Genomic DNA, 19,240 nt, shown 5'->3' with positions numbered 1-19,240 from the left:
GCAGCAGCAGCAGCGGCAGCTGCTCCTCCCCGGCGGCCGCCCCCCGCGGGTCCCTCCCTGGCTGCGGGAGAGACAGAGGTAGACGGAGGACACAGCGCCGCGCCGCCCGCACCGGAGACCTTCGCCTCGCCCTGCCGGCTCCTCACCCTCTGGGAGGAACATGGGTAAGTCATCCTTCCTCCCCCGTCATCGCCTGACATATTTCTCTTTCTCGGTGTGTTGCAGGGTGGGAAGCATTTCTCGCGCAAAGTTGCCGGATTTCTCAAATCCACGGGTGTGAGGCAGTGGCTCTTCCTCCCGGGAGAGTCGGCGCACGCGGAACGCACGCCGGGTCCGCGAACTGGGAGGGTGCGGAGTGCGGGGTGGGGTCGGGCCGCGGGGCCGGACCGCCGCCCGCCTCTCGGGCACCTCGCTGCCTAGCCTCCCCTCCTCCATTCTTCCTGCCCGAGCCGGTGCTCGGGCACCACGGAGCCTGCCTTGCGGGCTCGCATCCGCTGCCCCTTCCCGGTTCCTTCGGTGGCCGCCCGTTTCCTTTCCCCAGCGGCTGCTGGGCTGGAGGCTCGGGTCGGACCGCGAGAAAGACCACTTCACCCAACTTCCCTGCCAGGGCGACCTTTCCCCACTGTGGGAACTGCTCATCCCAAGGCGAGGAGGTGTGAGCATGTAGTTTGTGGGGGAGATTTTACAACCTGCACGGGAATTATATTTGGTGGGGGAGAGCGCACAGTCTCATAGGTTGAAAGGATGACTTGTCAGAGGCCACGAGGAACGTGAGGAAGGATGGATAGAGCCCGCTAGCTGTTGAATTAGTGTTGAGTGGCTGCAATGTAGCAGTATTCCTGTGCTCAACCCATTTTCTTGGTTCTTTGGTCTGTCTACTGTAGTAGGAAACTGCACCCTGTAACATGTTACCCAACTTACATGTTAGTTATTCTTTCCCGGCTTCCCTTGTCGAAATCTACATAATCTGATTTTAGTTATTTTTTTGTTAATGTCAAGAGTTTTGGATATTTAAAAGCAAGTATCTTTTATAAAAGTGCATGTAATTTATCCTGTTTTTTTTTTTTTTTCACAGTATGTTGCTTAATTTTGAAGTTCAGTAATTGCAAAAACGTCTCATGGATACTGTAATGTAATTAAAAGACCAACGTATTTTTTTAAATGGTAGCAATTTGGAATACCGTGCTTCTCCAAGTTCCCTAGTTTGTTTCCATTCCTGTCTATTATAGTTTCCTCTTTTTAGAATTTGCTACATTGGCATATGTCAACTTGGACTTTTCCCACCCCTTCCCTGCAAGTTATTTTAAGCTTCAGATGAGTGGGGTCCTTTCATCTGTCAATACAGTACTCAGCACGTCCAGAGTTAGGTCATGGCAACTCAGAATCTTCAAAGAAGTGTCTAAATCTAGAAATGGTGTGGATGGAGCTTACTTAAAAAGCAAATGCTCCAGGCTCTGATTCAGACCTTTTGCTGTATATCAGGAAGAGGTCATTGTTACAAGAAGAGGTGGTATGAATGAAAAGTGAATCTAAGACCCAGAATTTTATTTTCACTTGTTCAATTTTTTTCTTTTTAATGTCCTATTGGTATGCTGAACAGATTTCTGTAAAAATTGAGTGGTCCATTTATATGTACCTAGCCTTTCTCTGGGAGTAGAATATTAGTTCAGATTGTTGGAGACATAGTTTGTCTTCCCCTTGAACATAAAATTTTTCCTGTTAATTATAGGCCACAAGTTGGCCTGTAAACTGTATTTCACCATGTTTCAAGCTGAGCTAATAAAAATCTGTTTAAAATTTTAACTTGCATGTTGAATCAGTACCATTTCGGTGGGAAAAAAATTAAATTCTATTGCAATACTACTGAAAACATACTTTAAAAATAATTAATCTTGAAAATCTTGAATATTATTACTTGATTTCAAAGAAAGTTAAATCCATTCCTCATTTGAAGCTTCTCAGGTATACTTTGACTAAATTACTCTCATCATTCTGTTTGTACCTTGTTGGAAGCTTTTTAGCTTTTATATAATCAGCTTTATAATGGAGTTGTTTATGTGTGTGTGTGTTGTGCATTTAGTTATGTGTTCCAGAAGATGAAAATTGTGTCTTATTAATTTTGGGGTCCTCCATAGTGCTTTCCACATAGTAGGTATTCAGTAAATCTTTGAATTAATTGTTGAACTGGAAACCCATCTATTATTGTGAACTTGTGAACCTGTAAGTATGGACTCTGAAGAACGTTTGAGTTGGTAGATGTTAGGGAGGTAATGGCGGAGAAGGCAGTGGCACCCCACTCCAGTACTCTTGCCTGGAAAATCCCATGGATGGAGGAGCCTGGTAGGCTGCAGTCCATGGGGTCGCTAAGAGTTGGACACGACTGAGCGACTTCACTTTCACTTTTCACTTTCATGCATTGGAGAAGGAAATGGCAACCCACTCCAGTGTTCTTGCCTGGAGAATCCCAGGGACAGGGAAGCCTGATGGGCTGCTGTCTATGGGGTCGCACAGAGTCAGACACGACTGAAGCTACTTAGCAGCAGCAGCAGGGAGGTAATGGAGGTGTGAAGAAAGTGGGAACAGAGAAGTATATTTACACTATGATTGCCCTTCTCTCTTTCTCAAAAAAAAAAAAAAAGGTTGAGTTGTCTTAAGAGGTATGGGTTTTGGAGCAGCCACCAGGCAAGCTATTTCTTTTTACATTGCTGTCTTCAGTGGTATGTCGGTTTAGTTTGTGATCAGTAGGTACGTACAATAATGTAAAACTGAAAGCTTGGGAAGCAATTTTATATTCTAAGCCAAGGAAGTTATTATAACAATTCATACATACATAAAGGGTATGCTGATTACTGGTAGGGCAAAAAAATCACTTGTTAATGTCTTTTCAATAAATATATAGGTGGTTTAAAAAAAAAAATTTCTTGTGGCAGTGATTTTCTCCATAAGAAAGTGAGGGAAACTTCTTATGTGGTCTTATGGATCTTGGCTGTTACTTTATGTCTATATTAAAATTCATTGTATACTTCCTATTTGAATATCAACCATATGTAATATACTATGGGAGGATAAAGATTAGTAAAATGTTTCTTAAGTTTCTTATACTCTTAAGGAATAATATGATATATACACAGATAACTGTAATAGAAATAAAGTATGAGTGGTACGGAAGACCTTAATATATTTTATACTTTCCAACAATGGAGAGAAGTTTTCAGAAAAATGATGCTATTTGAACCAGTGTTTGGTTAAGCTTCTGAAAGGTAGAAATGGAGACTGTTAATCGGGATGGGGGTGGAGGGAGAGAAATGACGTAAATGAAGATGCAGCAATAGGAAGATTCAGACAGTTTCAGAAAATGATTAAATAATCATGTTTGGCTACAGCAAAAGGTAAGGAAATAGTGGGTGACAGAGATGAAAAAGTATTAACAGGTAAGGAACAGATAATGGAAGGCCTCTAATGTCAAGCTGAAGCTGTTTTTGGATTTGAGGGACTGTTAAACATTTTATGCCGTTAAGTATTGGAGCACATCTGTGGTTTAGGAAAATTAATCTGTTAATTGAGTGCAGGATGGATTGGATGAGAAACTAGAGAAAGGTTAAGAAGGCTGTTGCACTTGGGTGAAAATACGTACTAGCCTGAACCAGGCTATGGCAGTAGGACTAGAATATGGCACATAAAGAATATAGAGTTAAGAAAGGAGTCATACATTGTTACATGGGAATACTGAGAATGTGGGATCTATTAAATACATATTCAGTCCATTGGAAGAGGACACGTGAATGGTCAGTTTTGCACCTGATGGACTATTTAGCTTTTCTTCTAGCTTGTCTACTTCTTGATGACAAGGATTCTCATACTAGGTTTTGAAATACCTAACACTAGTGTATCACACATGGAGCTGGCAGTAAAAATTTGTTGACTGACCAAAACTGGGTAAAAAAATATATAATGGTTATTTTAACTCTCAAGAAAGGATTTGAGCTAGATATCTGAAAATTACCCACCAATATCCTGAGATAATATTTGAAGTTAGGTAGGAGGATGAGAGCCGACAAAGAAAATGAAGAAAATATATCCAAGGTAAGAGTCTTGAGGAATGCCGCATCATTAGGAAAAAAGAATGAAATGATTTGACACTGAAAAAGACTGTAGTAGGTAGGAGTGAAAGACTAGAATTGGTTGATTTCAAGAATGAAAGGTCAGTGACTGCTGCTTCAGAACAGTGAGCAGTAACAACTGAGAAAAGGCTCCAGGTTCATGTGGTTTGGTTAGGGTATTACCTCTGGTTAAGTATTTTCTAAAAAGCATCTTTATGAGGAATGATAGATTTGGAGGTCACCTGTAAAGGCTAAGTGGATAATGAATAGAATAAGTAGAAACTGAGTTCACTATGTATAGTAAGTAGTACGGTATTCCTTGCCCTGTTTGAACATCTGTAAGTAAGCATGTAAACATTTTTTTAAATGTCTCAGATCACATGGAATGATACGTGCTAATTTTTGGCTAACCAAAGTTTGTAATCTCACCATAGTGCCTCACATTTCTTTGACATTCTATGTTTTATGTCTCTGTGACTTAGTTTATTTTTATTTTAATTTATTTTTTATTTTTGCAATATCTGTCGTGTAGAGTGAGTTTAGAAATGGTTTTGTGTTTTACGTGACATTTTGCATCAAAGATACTCTACTGGTGAATGGTTTATCACTTTTTATAGTCTTTGTGAATTTGAGATTTCTCTAGTTATATGTGTGCCTCTAATTATACTCTTAACTCATGGAGTTTTTCTCTATGTATAAACCTATGGATAAATCTTTTTTTTTTTTTTGGCTTGCATTTCTAAGTCCAGGAATAGGTTCATAGAAAAATAGTTAATATTGGTACTTTTGCTTGTTCTTTACAAGTCAAGGTAGAGCAATAAAATATTTTTGTAAGCTGGCAATCACTAAAAATTTATTGTTTTAAAAGAGCATATACATTGACTAGTTCAGTAATTTTTCTTATGTTGGCTTTATTCTGTTTTGTATATACACCCCCCCGCCCTTTGTTTTTTTTTTCGTATATGGGAGAGGGCTAGATTTACTATCCTTGGTAGAGTCATATTCTGAAATATATAGTAGTACTACTGAGAAAGTTGTAATAGCCTTAAATCACTTTGAGAACCATAGTTTTAATTTTCACAGCAGAATATTCAAGCCTCTAGGTAGCTTCAAAGAAATACTAGCACTCTCTCTAGAGACTCCAGATCAGCTGAATTGAATCAGGTGATTCTGGCATTATTGGTGGTACCAGCCATAAAGAATTATGTACATTTTTAATATCCACTCATGAACATCAGAAGGAATGGAGAAGGTAGATCCACTCCTTTGTTAACTGTGTTAATTTCAGATAATCAAATGTTCAGATAACTGATAAGGAAAAAACTTAATTTAAAATGCTTTCCTAGACATTTAACTTGACAAATAGCTCTTTCTTATGGAGAGAAGAACAAAAAAATTAAGATACCAGAGCAGCTTATAAAGTCTATTTTGGTTCTGAAATTCTATGATTCTTTGAAACTAAACTTTCAAATATGCTCAGTATCATTGATGTTTAAACTATGTTATCATCCCTGTATAATTTATTTTTTCTTTATCATTCAAAGGGCAATGTCTACTTGAGGTAGAAATTTCAGAGTATAAACCAACTTGTTAGCTTTGTCTGAATAGGTGACCTAAAATACCATTACCCGTGCTGGCTAAGATATAGATGCTAAATTCAAGTGGCAGAGTAATGTAATTCAGTGCATCTATTTATACAGCTTTTGTTGGTAGAAGCATTCCAGGAGTTAAAGCTGAGAATTCGGATAGTGATAAATGGGAATAGTTAAATTGAGCTGCTAGCCATAATTGGCTATACTTATAAATTCCAAAGTCTTTCTGACTTATTGTTCATGTAATTAATTTTTTCCATATCATTCTATATCTGAGCCCTTCTCTAAATGCTCTTTTGCTCAATTTTGTTCATGTATATGGCTTCAGCTACTATCTATATGCTGTTGGTGCCTAAAAATACATCTTTTTAACTAACAGATTGTTAGACATCCCTATGTGCATAGTTAATTCAGACTCATTGAGTTCAAAACTGAATTCATTATGTAATTTTTAATAATGATAACCAGAAGTGTGTTGATTAATGTTTCACCAGAAGCCCTCCTCCAAAAAAGCTCTGATTTGTGGTGGTTGATTTCCTGTGAATATGCATAGTTGGGAAGAAATGAGATGCAGCACAACCATATAAGGATATCTACCATCTAGACATAATAGCTACATGAGCACAGATGATGATAAAATGTGGTAAGGTAATTAAGTCATGATGAGTTTTGAGTGTTAATAACTTTGATTTAGTGTAACTTAGTTTTAAGTTTATGAAATTTAAATAACTGTCTCACAAAATTCCTAAAAATTTAATTTTCATGTGTCATGGGCTGGTGTGTGGAGGCCCCCCCCGTACACCTTTGTATTAATAATTGTCATTTATTGTTGTTAAGTCTCTCAGTGATGTCCAACTCTTTGAGACCCCTTGGACTGCTGCATGCCAGGCTTCCCCGTCCTTCACCATCTCCTGGAGCTTGCTCAGACTCCTGTCCATTGAGTTGGTGATGCCATCCAACCATCTCATCCTCTGTCATCTCCTTCTCCTCCTGCCTTCAATCTTTCCCAACACTAGGGTCTTTTCTAATTTATTGCCATTTATTAAGAATTACTAGTGTCAGTTACCATGTTAAACCTTATGTTTTTTCCTCATATTTTTAAAGTTAGTTTTAATCTCTTCAATAGTTCTATGAAGTGGGTGACACTGTTCCCATTCTACTGACTCAAAGAATTAAATAATTTATCCAAGGGGACAGAACCAAGTCTCTCAAATCTTTAAGAGAGAATCTTACATTTGTTAAAAAAGAAAAAAATTACTGGGCTCACCCTCAGAAATTCTGATTCAGTAGATGTGGGGTGGGCCAAGAATTTGCCTTGTCAAGACATTTCCCAGATGCTGCTGCACTTTGAATAGCATCTCCATAGAGCAGAGGTCTGCAAACTTTTTACATTAAGAGCCAGATGGTAGGTATTTTAGACTTCGCAGGCCATGAGGCAAAATCAAAGATATTATTAATACATGGATAAGAGTGAAAATACATATAAGAGAAAGCAAATAACCACAAAATATTGACTGCGTTCAGACTATACTATGAATTAAACATGATTTATTGTAATACGGATCTCCTAAAGAAAATATTCTTTTTGAGATAGCAGTTTTATTTAATTGGGATTCACAGTGACCCTATCATCAAATTTGATTGCAGTTGTTCATTTGTTAATGCAGGTCTGTAAAGGCATCTAACTGATTTTGTCTTGGAAATGTGTTCACACAGATACGTGACACCAAATGCTGCTGTCAGTCATGGGCATATGATCTTAGTGATCATATTAATTGTATGGAAGGCATTTATAGAATTCTTTTAGATTCTCTTAATATTTGCTATTTAGTATGCTGTTTACATTGCAGATTAACCAGTCGAAAGTTAGAGGCTCCTCGATTACATAGTTAAATGGGTTTTGGTATATGGAAGTTTCTCTTGCGCTTGCAGTGAAGTCTGAAAAACACTGCTGGCACTGTAGTTTGAACTTGCATAATATATCTGTTGCAACTTTGTGTATGCATGGAGATCTAGTTTTTAATTTTGACAGCACAAGAAATATATAAAGCAGATTGATGGTTATTTGTGATTTGAAAAATGTTGTCAAAAGGATTTAATGTAGTATGTTTTGCATATAAGTACTATTTTGCCTAGACTTTCAGGTCAAATTCAAGGAAACGTTATCAATCTGCAGCAGAATATAATTTCCAAAGGTATTCATTGTTTAATAATGGTTGAAGGCTTTTCTTTTTGTTCAGAAATTTCAGTCTCACTGTTGAGCTTGGGAGAAAAAAAAACCTCACAATAAAACCATACAACTGCTAAGCCCGCAAGCTGTTGTATGATAAGGCAAGTTAGGATATTCAGCTTCTATTTTTTATCAAAGTAGAAACAACTGACAGTGGTTAAATCTGTAGGAGTGAATGAAGTTGATACTACTAGTTCAATAATACATGTTATTTTAAAATGTTTTCCCTTAAAATAACTGCTGATGAATAATGTAATAAAGAAACATAGGCTTTATATACCTTATTTTCACAAACTTTGTGAATTTATTCTACTAAGCCTTTTACTGTTCCTCACATATTTTTACCATCATCAGTTTTAACACGTCTTAGTAGCTTCCACTTTAGGTTGTACTGAGTTAATGTTGTCTTAGTTTTCAAAATATTTTTGCCTGTTGTTGTATGCAGTCTTTACAGAGGGCCAATCCTTCAGTCACTTCATGTTCATCACTGCCTTTTCGAAAATAATACTATGCAGTATCTCAATTATCTGTTAATTTATCAAGAACCAAAGAAAACCTTTCAAAATTATTTGCCTTGTCTTCCAATTGAATATTGATAATTGAATTGAATATTGCTCCCAGTGCTCTTACCATAGCTGTCTTACCGAAAGACTACTCTTAAACATGTTCCACCCCCCACCCCCCGCTAATGTTTCTTTGGTTGCTGTAGTCAAAATGCAGTTTAATTAACATACCATGTGTAAAAAGCTTTCTCTGCTTAACCAACAGGTGCACCACTCAGAAACTTAACTTTGTTTGAAAATTCATTTTCACTTTTTTTTGTGACGAAACTCTGGTACAATGACGTACTTTGATTTATATTTTCTAGTTCCTCTGATTACTTCCCTATGAATTATGAATATGATGGATACCTAGTCTGGTTATATAGATAAGTGTTAAGTTTTTCTAGTGTAGCTTTAGTGTCATTGTGTGATACAGTGGTTTGCCATCTAATTCAGTAGCAGAATAATCCATGTGACCCTTAAAACATTAAAAGCATGATATTTGAAGTATAGTTTTCTCTTTTTGTGTTGACGTGATTGTTGTTGTTGAGTTGGTAAGTCGTGTCCAACTCTTTGCGACTCCATGGACTGTAGTCCACCAGGCTCCTCTGTCCATGGGATTTCTCCAAAAGAATACGGGAGTAGGTTGCCATTTCCTTCTCCAGGGGATCTTTCCAACCCAGGGATCAAACCCGAGTGTCCTGCATTGGCAGGTGGATTCTTCACCACTGAGCCATCTGTGAAGCCCTTCGATGTGATGGTCAAAATGAAATGTTGTGGTGTGCAATTACACATGGTGCTTGAAACACTGAGCAATCATAACTGTGTCACTACAATTTGTAGTACCTCCAGAAACAGTGTTCAGTGACGAGAATACCACATATGGTTGCTGTCTCAACTACTCATCTCTGTCATATGAAGTGAACCCATGTATAGACAGTGATTAAAGGAATGAATTGTGTCCCAGGGAAACTATTTGTGGACACTGAAATGTGAATTTCGTGCAATTTGCTCTTTATGAAATACATTCTTCTTTTGACTTTTCCCAACCATTTGCAGATGTGAAAACCATTTTACTAGTGGGTTGTATAAAAACAGGCAGTGAGCTATAGTTGGCCAACTTCTACTGTGGAGTAATGCTATACTACCTCACCTTTCCCCAAGACTTTTTCTTCCTTGTGAATTCCGTACACTGGATGGTATCACCATTTATCTAGTGAACCATCTCTAAAATCTAGCATCATTCTACTTCCAATACTTGTTGCTGCTGCTGCTAAGTCGCTTCAGTCATGTCCAACTCTGTGCGACCCCATAGACGGCCTCCTACCAGGCTTCCCAGTCCCTGGGATTCTCCAGGTAAGAATACTGGAGTGGGTTGCCATTTCCTTCTCCAATGCATGAAAGTGAAAGGTGAAAGTGAAGCCGCTCAGTTGTGTCTGACTCTTAGCGATCTCATGGACTGCAGCCCACCAGGCTCCTCCGTCCATGGGATTTTCCAGGCAAGAGTACTGGAGTGGGGTGCCATTGCCTTCTCCTCCAATACTTGTTGGGTTCCCCCAATTCTAATAATTCTATCTCCTTGAATCAGTCCCTCCTTTCTCCACTGTAAACTTGTCATTTCACCTCTGCAAACCACTTTAGTGCTCTAATAGATGTTCTTTCTCTCAGTCATACCCCTTTTAAGTTTTTGCATGCTTCTAGAGTACTCTTTCTAAAATGTAAATCTAATTATTTCACTCCTTTGATATTTTTTTCAATAGCTTTCCAACATGTGTAACAGGGTTTCCAAACTAAATGAAACTATCTGATTAAAGAGGGTTAAATGGTAATCTTTTCATGCAGATGAGCTTTTTTGCCTGTTAAATGTAAAGGAATATTTATTTTCATAAAAAGTATGCTTTTATTTTTCTTGGAAAAAAATACCTCTTTTCTTACATTTTCTCACCCCTGGTAAAAGACAAAGTTTAGAAAATGTAGAGAAAAGTGTTGAGAAAAATGTTTCTCTGCCATAAGAAAACCAGCAGTGAAAGCATGATGAATAGCAGGTAACACTGGGCCTCACTTGAGGAAGTGATGGGACTGTGGCAAACTAAAGAGTATGTGCCCAACCTAAGAGAGAAATTCACTACTCAACTCCAGCCAGTTTTGCCATGTACAAAGGTGGAATCAAGGAAGCCAGCTTTTGGACTTTCAAAAGAAACCTGAAATTATATTCTTATCTGAATGCGGGAGACCCAGGTTCAATTCCTGGCTTGGGAAGATCCCCTGGAGAAGGAAATGGCAACCCACTCCAGCACTCTTGCCTGGAAAATCCCATGGACGGAGGAGCTTGATAGGCTACAGTCCATGGGGTCGCAAAGAGTCGGACACAACTGAACGACTTCACTTCTGAAAATTTCAGATGATTGCTTTTCAGAGTTGTGAGATCCAGAGTTTCAAACAATGACATCTATCTGGTTCTGTCCTTTTCTACCCAGATTATAGAACCGAGGTTTAATGAGGTTAAGAGACTTGCCCAGCTTCACCCAATGTAGTTAGGTGTAGTGTCAGATCTAGAATCTTGATTTCCTAGCTCCTCTCCTAGTGTTCTGTTAATTATACTTGGCCAGCTCCAATTTAATGAAAAAAAAAGAAAAGTGTGCTCATAACACACACACATGAACAAGCTAGTAATGAGGATTCATTCAGGTAAATAGGTTGGGGGATAACACCTCACTCATTCCTACTGCCAAAGTCCAGGCCCCTCATCTCATTCCTGTGCTGCTGAGACCATTTCTTAGTTGGCCTCTCTGTTACCACTCTGCGGCTCTCCAACCTTTTCTGCATACTATAATCAGTCTTTAAGACACTGCATCGATCATATCACCTTCATGCTGAAGATCTAATGTTGCTTCAGCTACCTATTACATCGTCTTAACTCTGCTTAGCTTTCAGGATCCAGAGAAATCTGCTGTCTCTCTTGTATTTCTCACTAGTCTGAAATACATCTTCCTTTAATAATCTTACAGTCCTCTAAATATTCTTCATCAGTGATGCCACCAAGACACCATTGTTCTGTTACTCTTCCTCCTAGAATAACTTTTTCTCTTTGTAAAGTACTGCTGACCTCTCATACTGGCCTTTTATTTCTCTGGATACCTCTCACTTCTTGAACTGTAACACATCTAGTAATATAACTTTAGTTGCTCAATGTTTTATATTATTGGCATTCAATAAATACGTGTTTGTTCATGTTACAGAATCCCTGCAGATTCAAGTCTCCTCCTAATTTAAAACATTATCCTATAGTGATGATAGACATGTCTCTAATAGAGCTTGCAAACCAGCAGTCCTTGGGCCACACATACTCTTGCAGATGTATTTTTTAAGCAAAGTCTTAGAAATTGGAATTAGTTGTTAACATTTAAATATTCAGGAAATCTCTGATAAAAATCTGCTTCTGCTTATCTTTTTTGTTGTTGGGTTTTTTTTTTTTTTTTTTGCTTCAGCTTATCTCAAAAAATTAAACATTTCAGATCCTTGAACCTACTGTATTTCAATTGGTGACAATCAGTGATAATTGTCCTTTAGGCAGGGTATGAGGTCCCCAGTTCATTACTTACTATTATCTTAAGTCCTACAGATTGAAATTTGCAGTGTCTGAAATTTCTGTTATAGCTATTGAACTACTAAAGAGTTAGTTGTATTCAAACCTGTGACAAAATTGAACTTATTACTTTTTGAAAATTAATACATTTATTTTAAAATCAACAAATTGTTGTGAAAATTATATCATGCCACTTGTCAAGAGCAAAATTAACTATCTGTGATACGTATGGTCATTAGGAATGATTAAACTGAATTTCCAGTTGATCAAATAATGTAAGAAATCAAAGAGACAATAGAATCTCTGGTCTTCCAGAAGTTGATTGTTTCGTATTGCCTTTGGCAAGCTTTCCTGGTGGCTCAGGAGTAAAGAATCCACCTGCCAACGTAGGAGATGCGGGTTCAATTCCTGGGTGGCGAACATCCCCTGGAGAAGGAAATGGCTACCCACTCCAGTATTCTTGCCTTGGGAATCCCATGGACAAAGGAGCCTAATGGGCTGCAGTCCATGGGGTCACAAAAAGTCAGACATGACTTAGGGACTAAACAGCAACATAGCCTTTGGCAAGTGGTTAAGCTCTTTAAATCTTCATTTCTTGCCTGTGCAGTCACTCAGTGTCCAACTTTTTGTGACCCTGTGGACTATAGCCCACCAGGCTCCTTTGTCCTCCAGTCAAGAATCCTGGAGTGGGTTGCCATTTCCTACCCCAGGGAATCTTCTTGACCTAGGAATCTAACCTGCATCTCCTTCATTGGCAGGCAGATTCTTTACCACTGTGCCACTTGGAAGGCCCTCTCATTTCCTGTATCCTTAAAATATTCTCATTATTATTGAAGGGGAATCACATAATAGACTTCAGTAAAAATAGAAAGGGTATGCCTGTTTCATAGGGGACTAATATAAATTATCATATGGAAAACTTCAGGCTCAGTTACTTAGTAAAGTTACTTGTTCAGTTCAGTTCAGTTGCTCGCTCAGTCGTATCTGACTCTTTGTGACCCCATGAATCTCAGCACGCCAGGCCTCCCTGTCCATCACCAGCTCCCAAAGTTCACCCAAACTCATGTCCATCGAGTCGGTGATGCCATCCAGCCATCTCATCCTCTGTCATCCCCTTCTCCTCCTGCCCCCAATCCCTCCCAGCATCAGTCTTTTCCAGTGAGTCAACTCTTCACATCAGGTGGCCAAAGTACTGGAGTTTCAGCTTTACCATCAGTCCTTCCAATGAACACCCAGGGCTGATTGATCTCCTTCAGAATGGACTGGTTGGATCTTCAGGCAATCCAAGGGACTCTCAAGAGTCTTCTCCAACATCACAGTTCAAAAGCATCAATTCTTCGGCGTTCAGCTTTCTTCACAGTCCAACTCTCACATCCATACATGACCACTGGAAAAACCATAGCCTTGACCAGACGGACCTTAGTTGGCAAAGTAATGTCTCTGCCTTTGAATATGCTATCTAGGTTGGTCATAACTTTCCTTCCAAGGAGAAAGTGCCTTTTAATTTCATGGCTGCAGTCACCATCTGCAGTGATTTTGGAGCCCCCCAAAATAAAGTCTGACACTGTTTCCACTGTTTCCCCATCTATTTGCCATGAAGTGATGGGACCAGATGCCATGATCTTCGTTTTCTGAATGTTGAGCTTTAAGCCAACTTTTTCACTCTCCTCTTTCACTTTCATCAAGAGGCTTTTTAGTTCCTCTTCACTTTCTGCCATAAGGGGGGTGTCATCTGCATATTTGAGGTTATTGCTATTTCTCTCAGGAATCTTGATTCCAGCTTGTGCTTCTTGCAGCCCAGCGTTTCTCATGATGTAGTCTGCATATAAGTTAAATAAGCAGGGTGATAATATACAGCCTTGACGTACTCCTTTCCCTATTTGGAAGACCTACTAGTCCCCCCAAAAAGATGTGTTTTATTTTTCCTTTTTTTATTTGCCCTCAAGTATAAAATACACTTTTTGGGGGAAAATAATGGCATGACATTTTAAAAAGTCATCAAAGTCCATAAGACTGCCAAATTGTTTCCTGAGACTATTATTTTCTTTATATATATATATATATATATATATATATATATTAGTATTTTCTAACATGTAAGAATTATATAAGATTAATAAACAACTTTCATAAACTCATTATTTTAAATTTTTAAAATAATTAAAATTTAAATTATTTTTTCATTATATAAAAATGATTGTATAGAATAATTTCAGATAACTAATAAGTTTCTTGAATTTATTTAAGGAGTTTTGTTTTTTATAGTCATAAAAAAGTAACCAGCTATCATTGTACTTCAACAAAAAATTGTTTTCAAAACTGTGAGAAGCTCACATCATCTAAGATTCTTTTTAATAAGCAATTTGTCAGGTTGTAAAAATTATTTTCTTTAACTCTTCTGAAGAATATTCCACTTTGAAGATTCCTTGTTTGTCACTTAATGATGTCTGACTCTTTGGGACTCCATGGACTGTAGCCCACCAGGATCCTCTGTACATGGGATTTCCCAGGCAGGAATACTAGAGTGCATTGCCATTTACTTCTCCAGGGGATTAAGGAACTCCATTATGAAAAATGAAACTGATATTGTAAGAAAGTAAAATTTATGATATGCTTTACAGAAATATAAATGTTGGTTTATCTTTAAAGCTATAAGATAAAAGTTGGCTTCAAAAATAAAATCAATTAGAACAAAGACAAAATTTATATGAACTGATTAACTTAAATTCCTTTCAGTTACCAGAACACATTTTTGGGGAGAGAAGTGTTAAGCTCCCAGAAAAAAATAACTGTCCACTGGGTCATATTTCTGACTTTTTTATGGTTTGTACAAATTACCATAAGTCAAATCAGAAACACAAGATCACCATATTAGGCATTACAGAAAGTGACAAAATAAGTAATGTAAATAGTCCCATTTTTTGTTTCTTATACAAAGCTTAACCTCTACCTAGTAGATAAAGAATAATATAAAATAATGAGTAATAGAAAGAGATAAGTAGAAAAAGAGAAAACACCCCCCCCTCCATGAATTTAAATGAGAGGATAGATTATATTTACCTTTTCAGCCATAGTACTGCTTCTCTGGAATATACAAGAGCTGACTACTTAAAATGATCATGAAATGTTTTCCTAAAATTTATGTACTTATTCAGTTAAACACTTTTTTGCACTAAACAGCATTGAAATATCCTTGAGATATTAATACTATAGCAGAGACTGCTTCCTGATAAATTTCATTGTAATTTTTAAAAATTACATAACTAAGATACATACAGTTGTTAGCTAGTATAACCATCTAACTTGGTTGGGTTATAAATCTATTATTGAAGAACTTACATCTATATAAAGCAAGATACAGGTAGTCCTTGTTTTGTACAGCTCTGGTGCACATGAGATTTGAATAAGGTTCACTTAATGTGACACTGTGCAGATTGCTTGGTCAGAGAGAAAGAGCCTGGACTTTGAAGACACACATGTCTGGATTTATCTCAACTTTGATATTTAACTTTCTGGGAAACTTGTTCAGATTTCAAGTTCAGATTTCAAATTCAGCTTTCTCATCTGTTAAAATATAGGTAATAATAACAACACTTATTTCTCAAGGTAGTTGCAAATATTATATAAAATAACAATCTTAGAAATTTTAATTTGTTTCCAAAGCTGAAAATAGTTGTTTTTAGGAAATTTTATCTTGTATTTAGAGCTAAAACCAACCAAAGGTTGTAATGCTCTTTGTTGTATTATATTAACCAAGTTACCTTGTGAATATTAAATTACTATACAGATTATATGTTCCAAACCTGGCCACAAGAACCTCTGGCCCCAGGTAGTCTTCTAAAAGTTGTCACTCTCCATTGAGAGTTTGGGAGTTCTCTTCCTGTTGGATAGGAGCATGCTTGTGACTCACTTGTAACCAGTAGAAGGCAGCAGAGGTGATGCTCTGATTTCCTAGGTTCAGTTCAGTTCAGTTCAGTTGCTCAGTCGTGTCAGACTCTTTTCGACCCCATGGACTGCAGCAGGTCAGGCTTCCCTGTCCATCACCACCTCCTAGAGCTTGCTCAAACTCATGTCCATCAAGTCGGTGATTGCATCCAACCATCTCATCCTCTGTCATCCCCTTCTCCTGCTTTCAGTCTCCCAGCATCAGGGTCTTTTCCAGTGAGTCAGTTCTTCGCATCAGGTGGCCAAAGAATTGGAGCTTCAGCATCAGTCCTTCCAGTGAATATTCAGGACTGATTTCCTTGAGGATTGCCTGGTTGGATCTTCTTGCAGTCCAAGGGACTCTCAAGAGTCTTCTCCAACACCACAGTTCAAAAGCATCAATTCTTCGGTGTTCAGCTTTCTTTATAGTCCAACTCTCACATCCATACATGACTACTGGAAAAACCATAGCTTTCACTAGACGGGCCTTTGTTGGCAAAGTAACGTCTTGGCTTTTTAATATACTGTCTAGGTTGGTCACAGCTTTTCTTCCAAGGAGCAAGCGTCTTTTAATTTCAAGGCTGCAGTCACTATCTGCAGTGATTTTGAAGCCCAAGAAAATAAAGTCTGTTACTCTTTCCAATTATTTCCCCATCTATTTGCCATGAAGTGATGAGACTGGATGTCATGATCTTAGTTTTTTGAATGTTGAGTTTTAAGCCAGCTTTTTCACTCTTCTCTTTCACTTTCATCAAGAGACTCTTTAGTTCTTTGCTTTCTGCCATAAGGGTGGTGTCATATGTGTATCTGAGATGATTGATATTTCTCCCGGCCATCTTGATTCCAGCTTGTGATTCATCTAGCCCAGCATTTCGCATGATGTACTCTATATAAGTTAAATAAGTAGGGTGAATAGTGACAATAGGCTCAGGAGTGAAAGGTAGTGTTGCTTCTCCCTTGTTTGTTGGGATACTGGCCTGCTTGGAGCCCTGGAAGTCTGAGACCCTGCTGATGCCATGCTGTAAGAAAGCTAGGCCATGTGGGAAGGCCTCAAGTGTCAGATCTCAGGTCAGCAATCCTAACATTTATGTCTTTCCAGGCCGATCACCAGATATGTGTTTGAATGAACTGATACCAGCCTCTGCCATTGAGTCATTGCCAGAGACATTCCTAGCCTTTGAGACTGCACTGAGACCCCAGACCTTGTGGAAACAACACAAGCTGTCCTCACTGTGCCCTTTGTGAATTTCTGGTTCATGGGATCTCTGAGCACAGTAAATTGGCTTTTGTTTTATGCCAGTAAGTTTGGGATAGTTTGTTATGTAACAGTAATAATTGGAACAGTGGTAAAACTTAAAAGATTATGCATTGTTTTAGTAAGAAACAGATTGCTGTTAAAACTCATCAAAGTGGGAACTACCTGCTGAATAAATGTTTGCTGATTTTTTTTTCTTTTATTTCAAATGAAGATAGAGTAACAGAATTTTTTCTATTAAGTAACATTTCCCTATGGTGTATTTTTCTTTATGACATTAATTCCCTTGAAAAATTATCTGTTGACTGTCTTGGCTATCAGAAAAGACATATGGATGTTACAGGTTTTACTATAGCTTTTTCATAAATGTTACCTGTTTGGCTAATAAAAAATGTTAATCATTAATTACTCTTTTTTAATCAGGATAATTATAACTGAAAATTGCATATTTTTTCAAAACTTAATGGCCTAATAAAACCTCATAGGAACAAAGGAATATATGTACTCCTTTCTCCAAATGAAAATTTAATTATTCTTAATGTTAATATTAATCTTATAATAGTAAGCTTATAATAGTATGTTTGATGAAATTATTTTGAATCTATATCTTTCCTATCACTTTTGGAACACAGTGGGTTTTCTAAGTTTATTGCCACTACATGAAATAATACTTTGTCAAATGATTACCAAGGAATTTAAGATATATAATAGTTATCAGGTTTTATAAAATAATACTGTAATGATTCTAATAGTAATTCATGGCTACTTTATTAAGATCATTACTGTGAGAAAGATGATTAGTACTGTGGTAACATTTGGGTTGATTATGCTTTAATTTTTTAAAAAAGAATGTTTATTTGATATTTATTTTTGGTTGCACTGGTTGCTGCACGTGGTCTTGCTCTAGTTGTGGCGAGCAGGGGCTACTCTTTGTTGTGGTGCTTCTCATTGCAGTGGCTTCTCTTGTTGGAGAGCTCGGGCTGTAGGTGTGCGGACTTCAGTATTTGTGGTGCGTGGGTTTAGTTGCTCTGCGACATGTAGAATCTTCCCAGATTGGGGATCAAACCTGTATCCCCTGAATTGGCAGGTGGATTCTTAAACACTGGACCACCAGGGAAGTCCTGATCATGCTTTAAAGTTTCTGTGTATATGTGTTTCTAAACATAAATAATTGCATAGATACACATAGAGTGCTTCTGGAAGGACTCATAAGAAAATGTTAACATTGACTGCTTCTAGGAATAAATTGGACATGTGAAGGTAATTCCCACAAAAATGAAATTAAAAAAAAATGTTTTCTATATTGTTCAAACAGTGTTGTGTTCATCTTTCTGTCTTAGTATAGTATTTGGTGCTTGGTAGGTGCTTAGTTTATATTGTTGAATGAATAGAAGTTTGAGGTTATCTTTCTAACCTTTATTCACCAATACATAATATTCATGGTCTGATTAAGATATTGTTGACTGAAAGACCTAATACTCTTGTATGCCACATAACTCCTCATTTTTCTAAGCCCACTATGTATATATTTGTATCAGTCTAGGTCCAGTGAGAAGACAAACCACATAATGTTAAATTTATATGTGTGTATGGATATGCAGATGACACCACCCTTATGGCAGAAAGTGAAGAGGAACTAAAAAGCCTCTTGATGAAAGTGAAAGAGGAGAGTGAAAAAGTTGGCTTAAAGCTCAACATTCAGAAAACGAAGATCATGGCATCCGGTCCCATCACTTCATGGGAAATAGAGGGGGAAACAGTGGAAACAGTGTCAGACTTTATTTTGGGGGGCTCCAAAATCACTGCAGATGGTGACTTGCAGCTATGAAATTAAAAGATGCTTACTCCTTGGAAGAAAAGTTATGACCAACCTAGATAGCATATTGAAAGGCAGAGACTAAGGTCTTTGCCGACTAAGGTCTGTCTAGTCAAGGCTATGGTTTTTCCAGTGGTCATGTATGGATGTGAGAGTTGGACTGTGAATAAGGCTGAGTGCCGAAGAATTGATGCT

At 37.7% G+C, this 19,240-nt stretch overlaps 1 protein-coding gene across 5 annotated transcripts in view; it reads left to right on the top strand.

Moving 5' to 3' along the window:
* RAP1GDS1 (Rap1 GTPase-GDP dissociation stimulator 1) overlaps positions 1-19,240 on the top strand; it is a 164,797-nt gene continuing 145,557 nt past the window's right edge. For 3 of the 5 annotated variants that reach the window (XM_040237819.1, XM_040237815.1, XM_040237814.1), the window contains exon 1: positions 1-164. In XM_040237819.1, coding sequence (XP_040093753.1) covers positions 161-164 — 4 coding nt within the window. In that variant the 5' untranslated portion in view covers positions 1-160. The remainder of the gene's footprint in view (positions 165-19,240) is intronic. The other 2 variants (XM_040237818.1, XM_040237817.1) reach the window with 1 other exon arrangement.

This window comes from Oryx dammah, unplaced genomic scaffold, assembly GCF_014754425.2.
Source record: "Oryx dammah isolate SB20612 unplaced genomic scaffold, SCBI_Odam_1.1 HiC_scaffold_3, whole genome shotgun sequence".
In the NCBI taxonomy this organism is placed as follows: domain Eukaryota; kingdom Metazoa; phylum Chordata; class Mammalia; order Artiodactyla; family Bovidae; genus Oryx; species Oryx dammah.
This window is presented reverse-complemented; position numbering and strand designations above follow the sequence as displayed.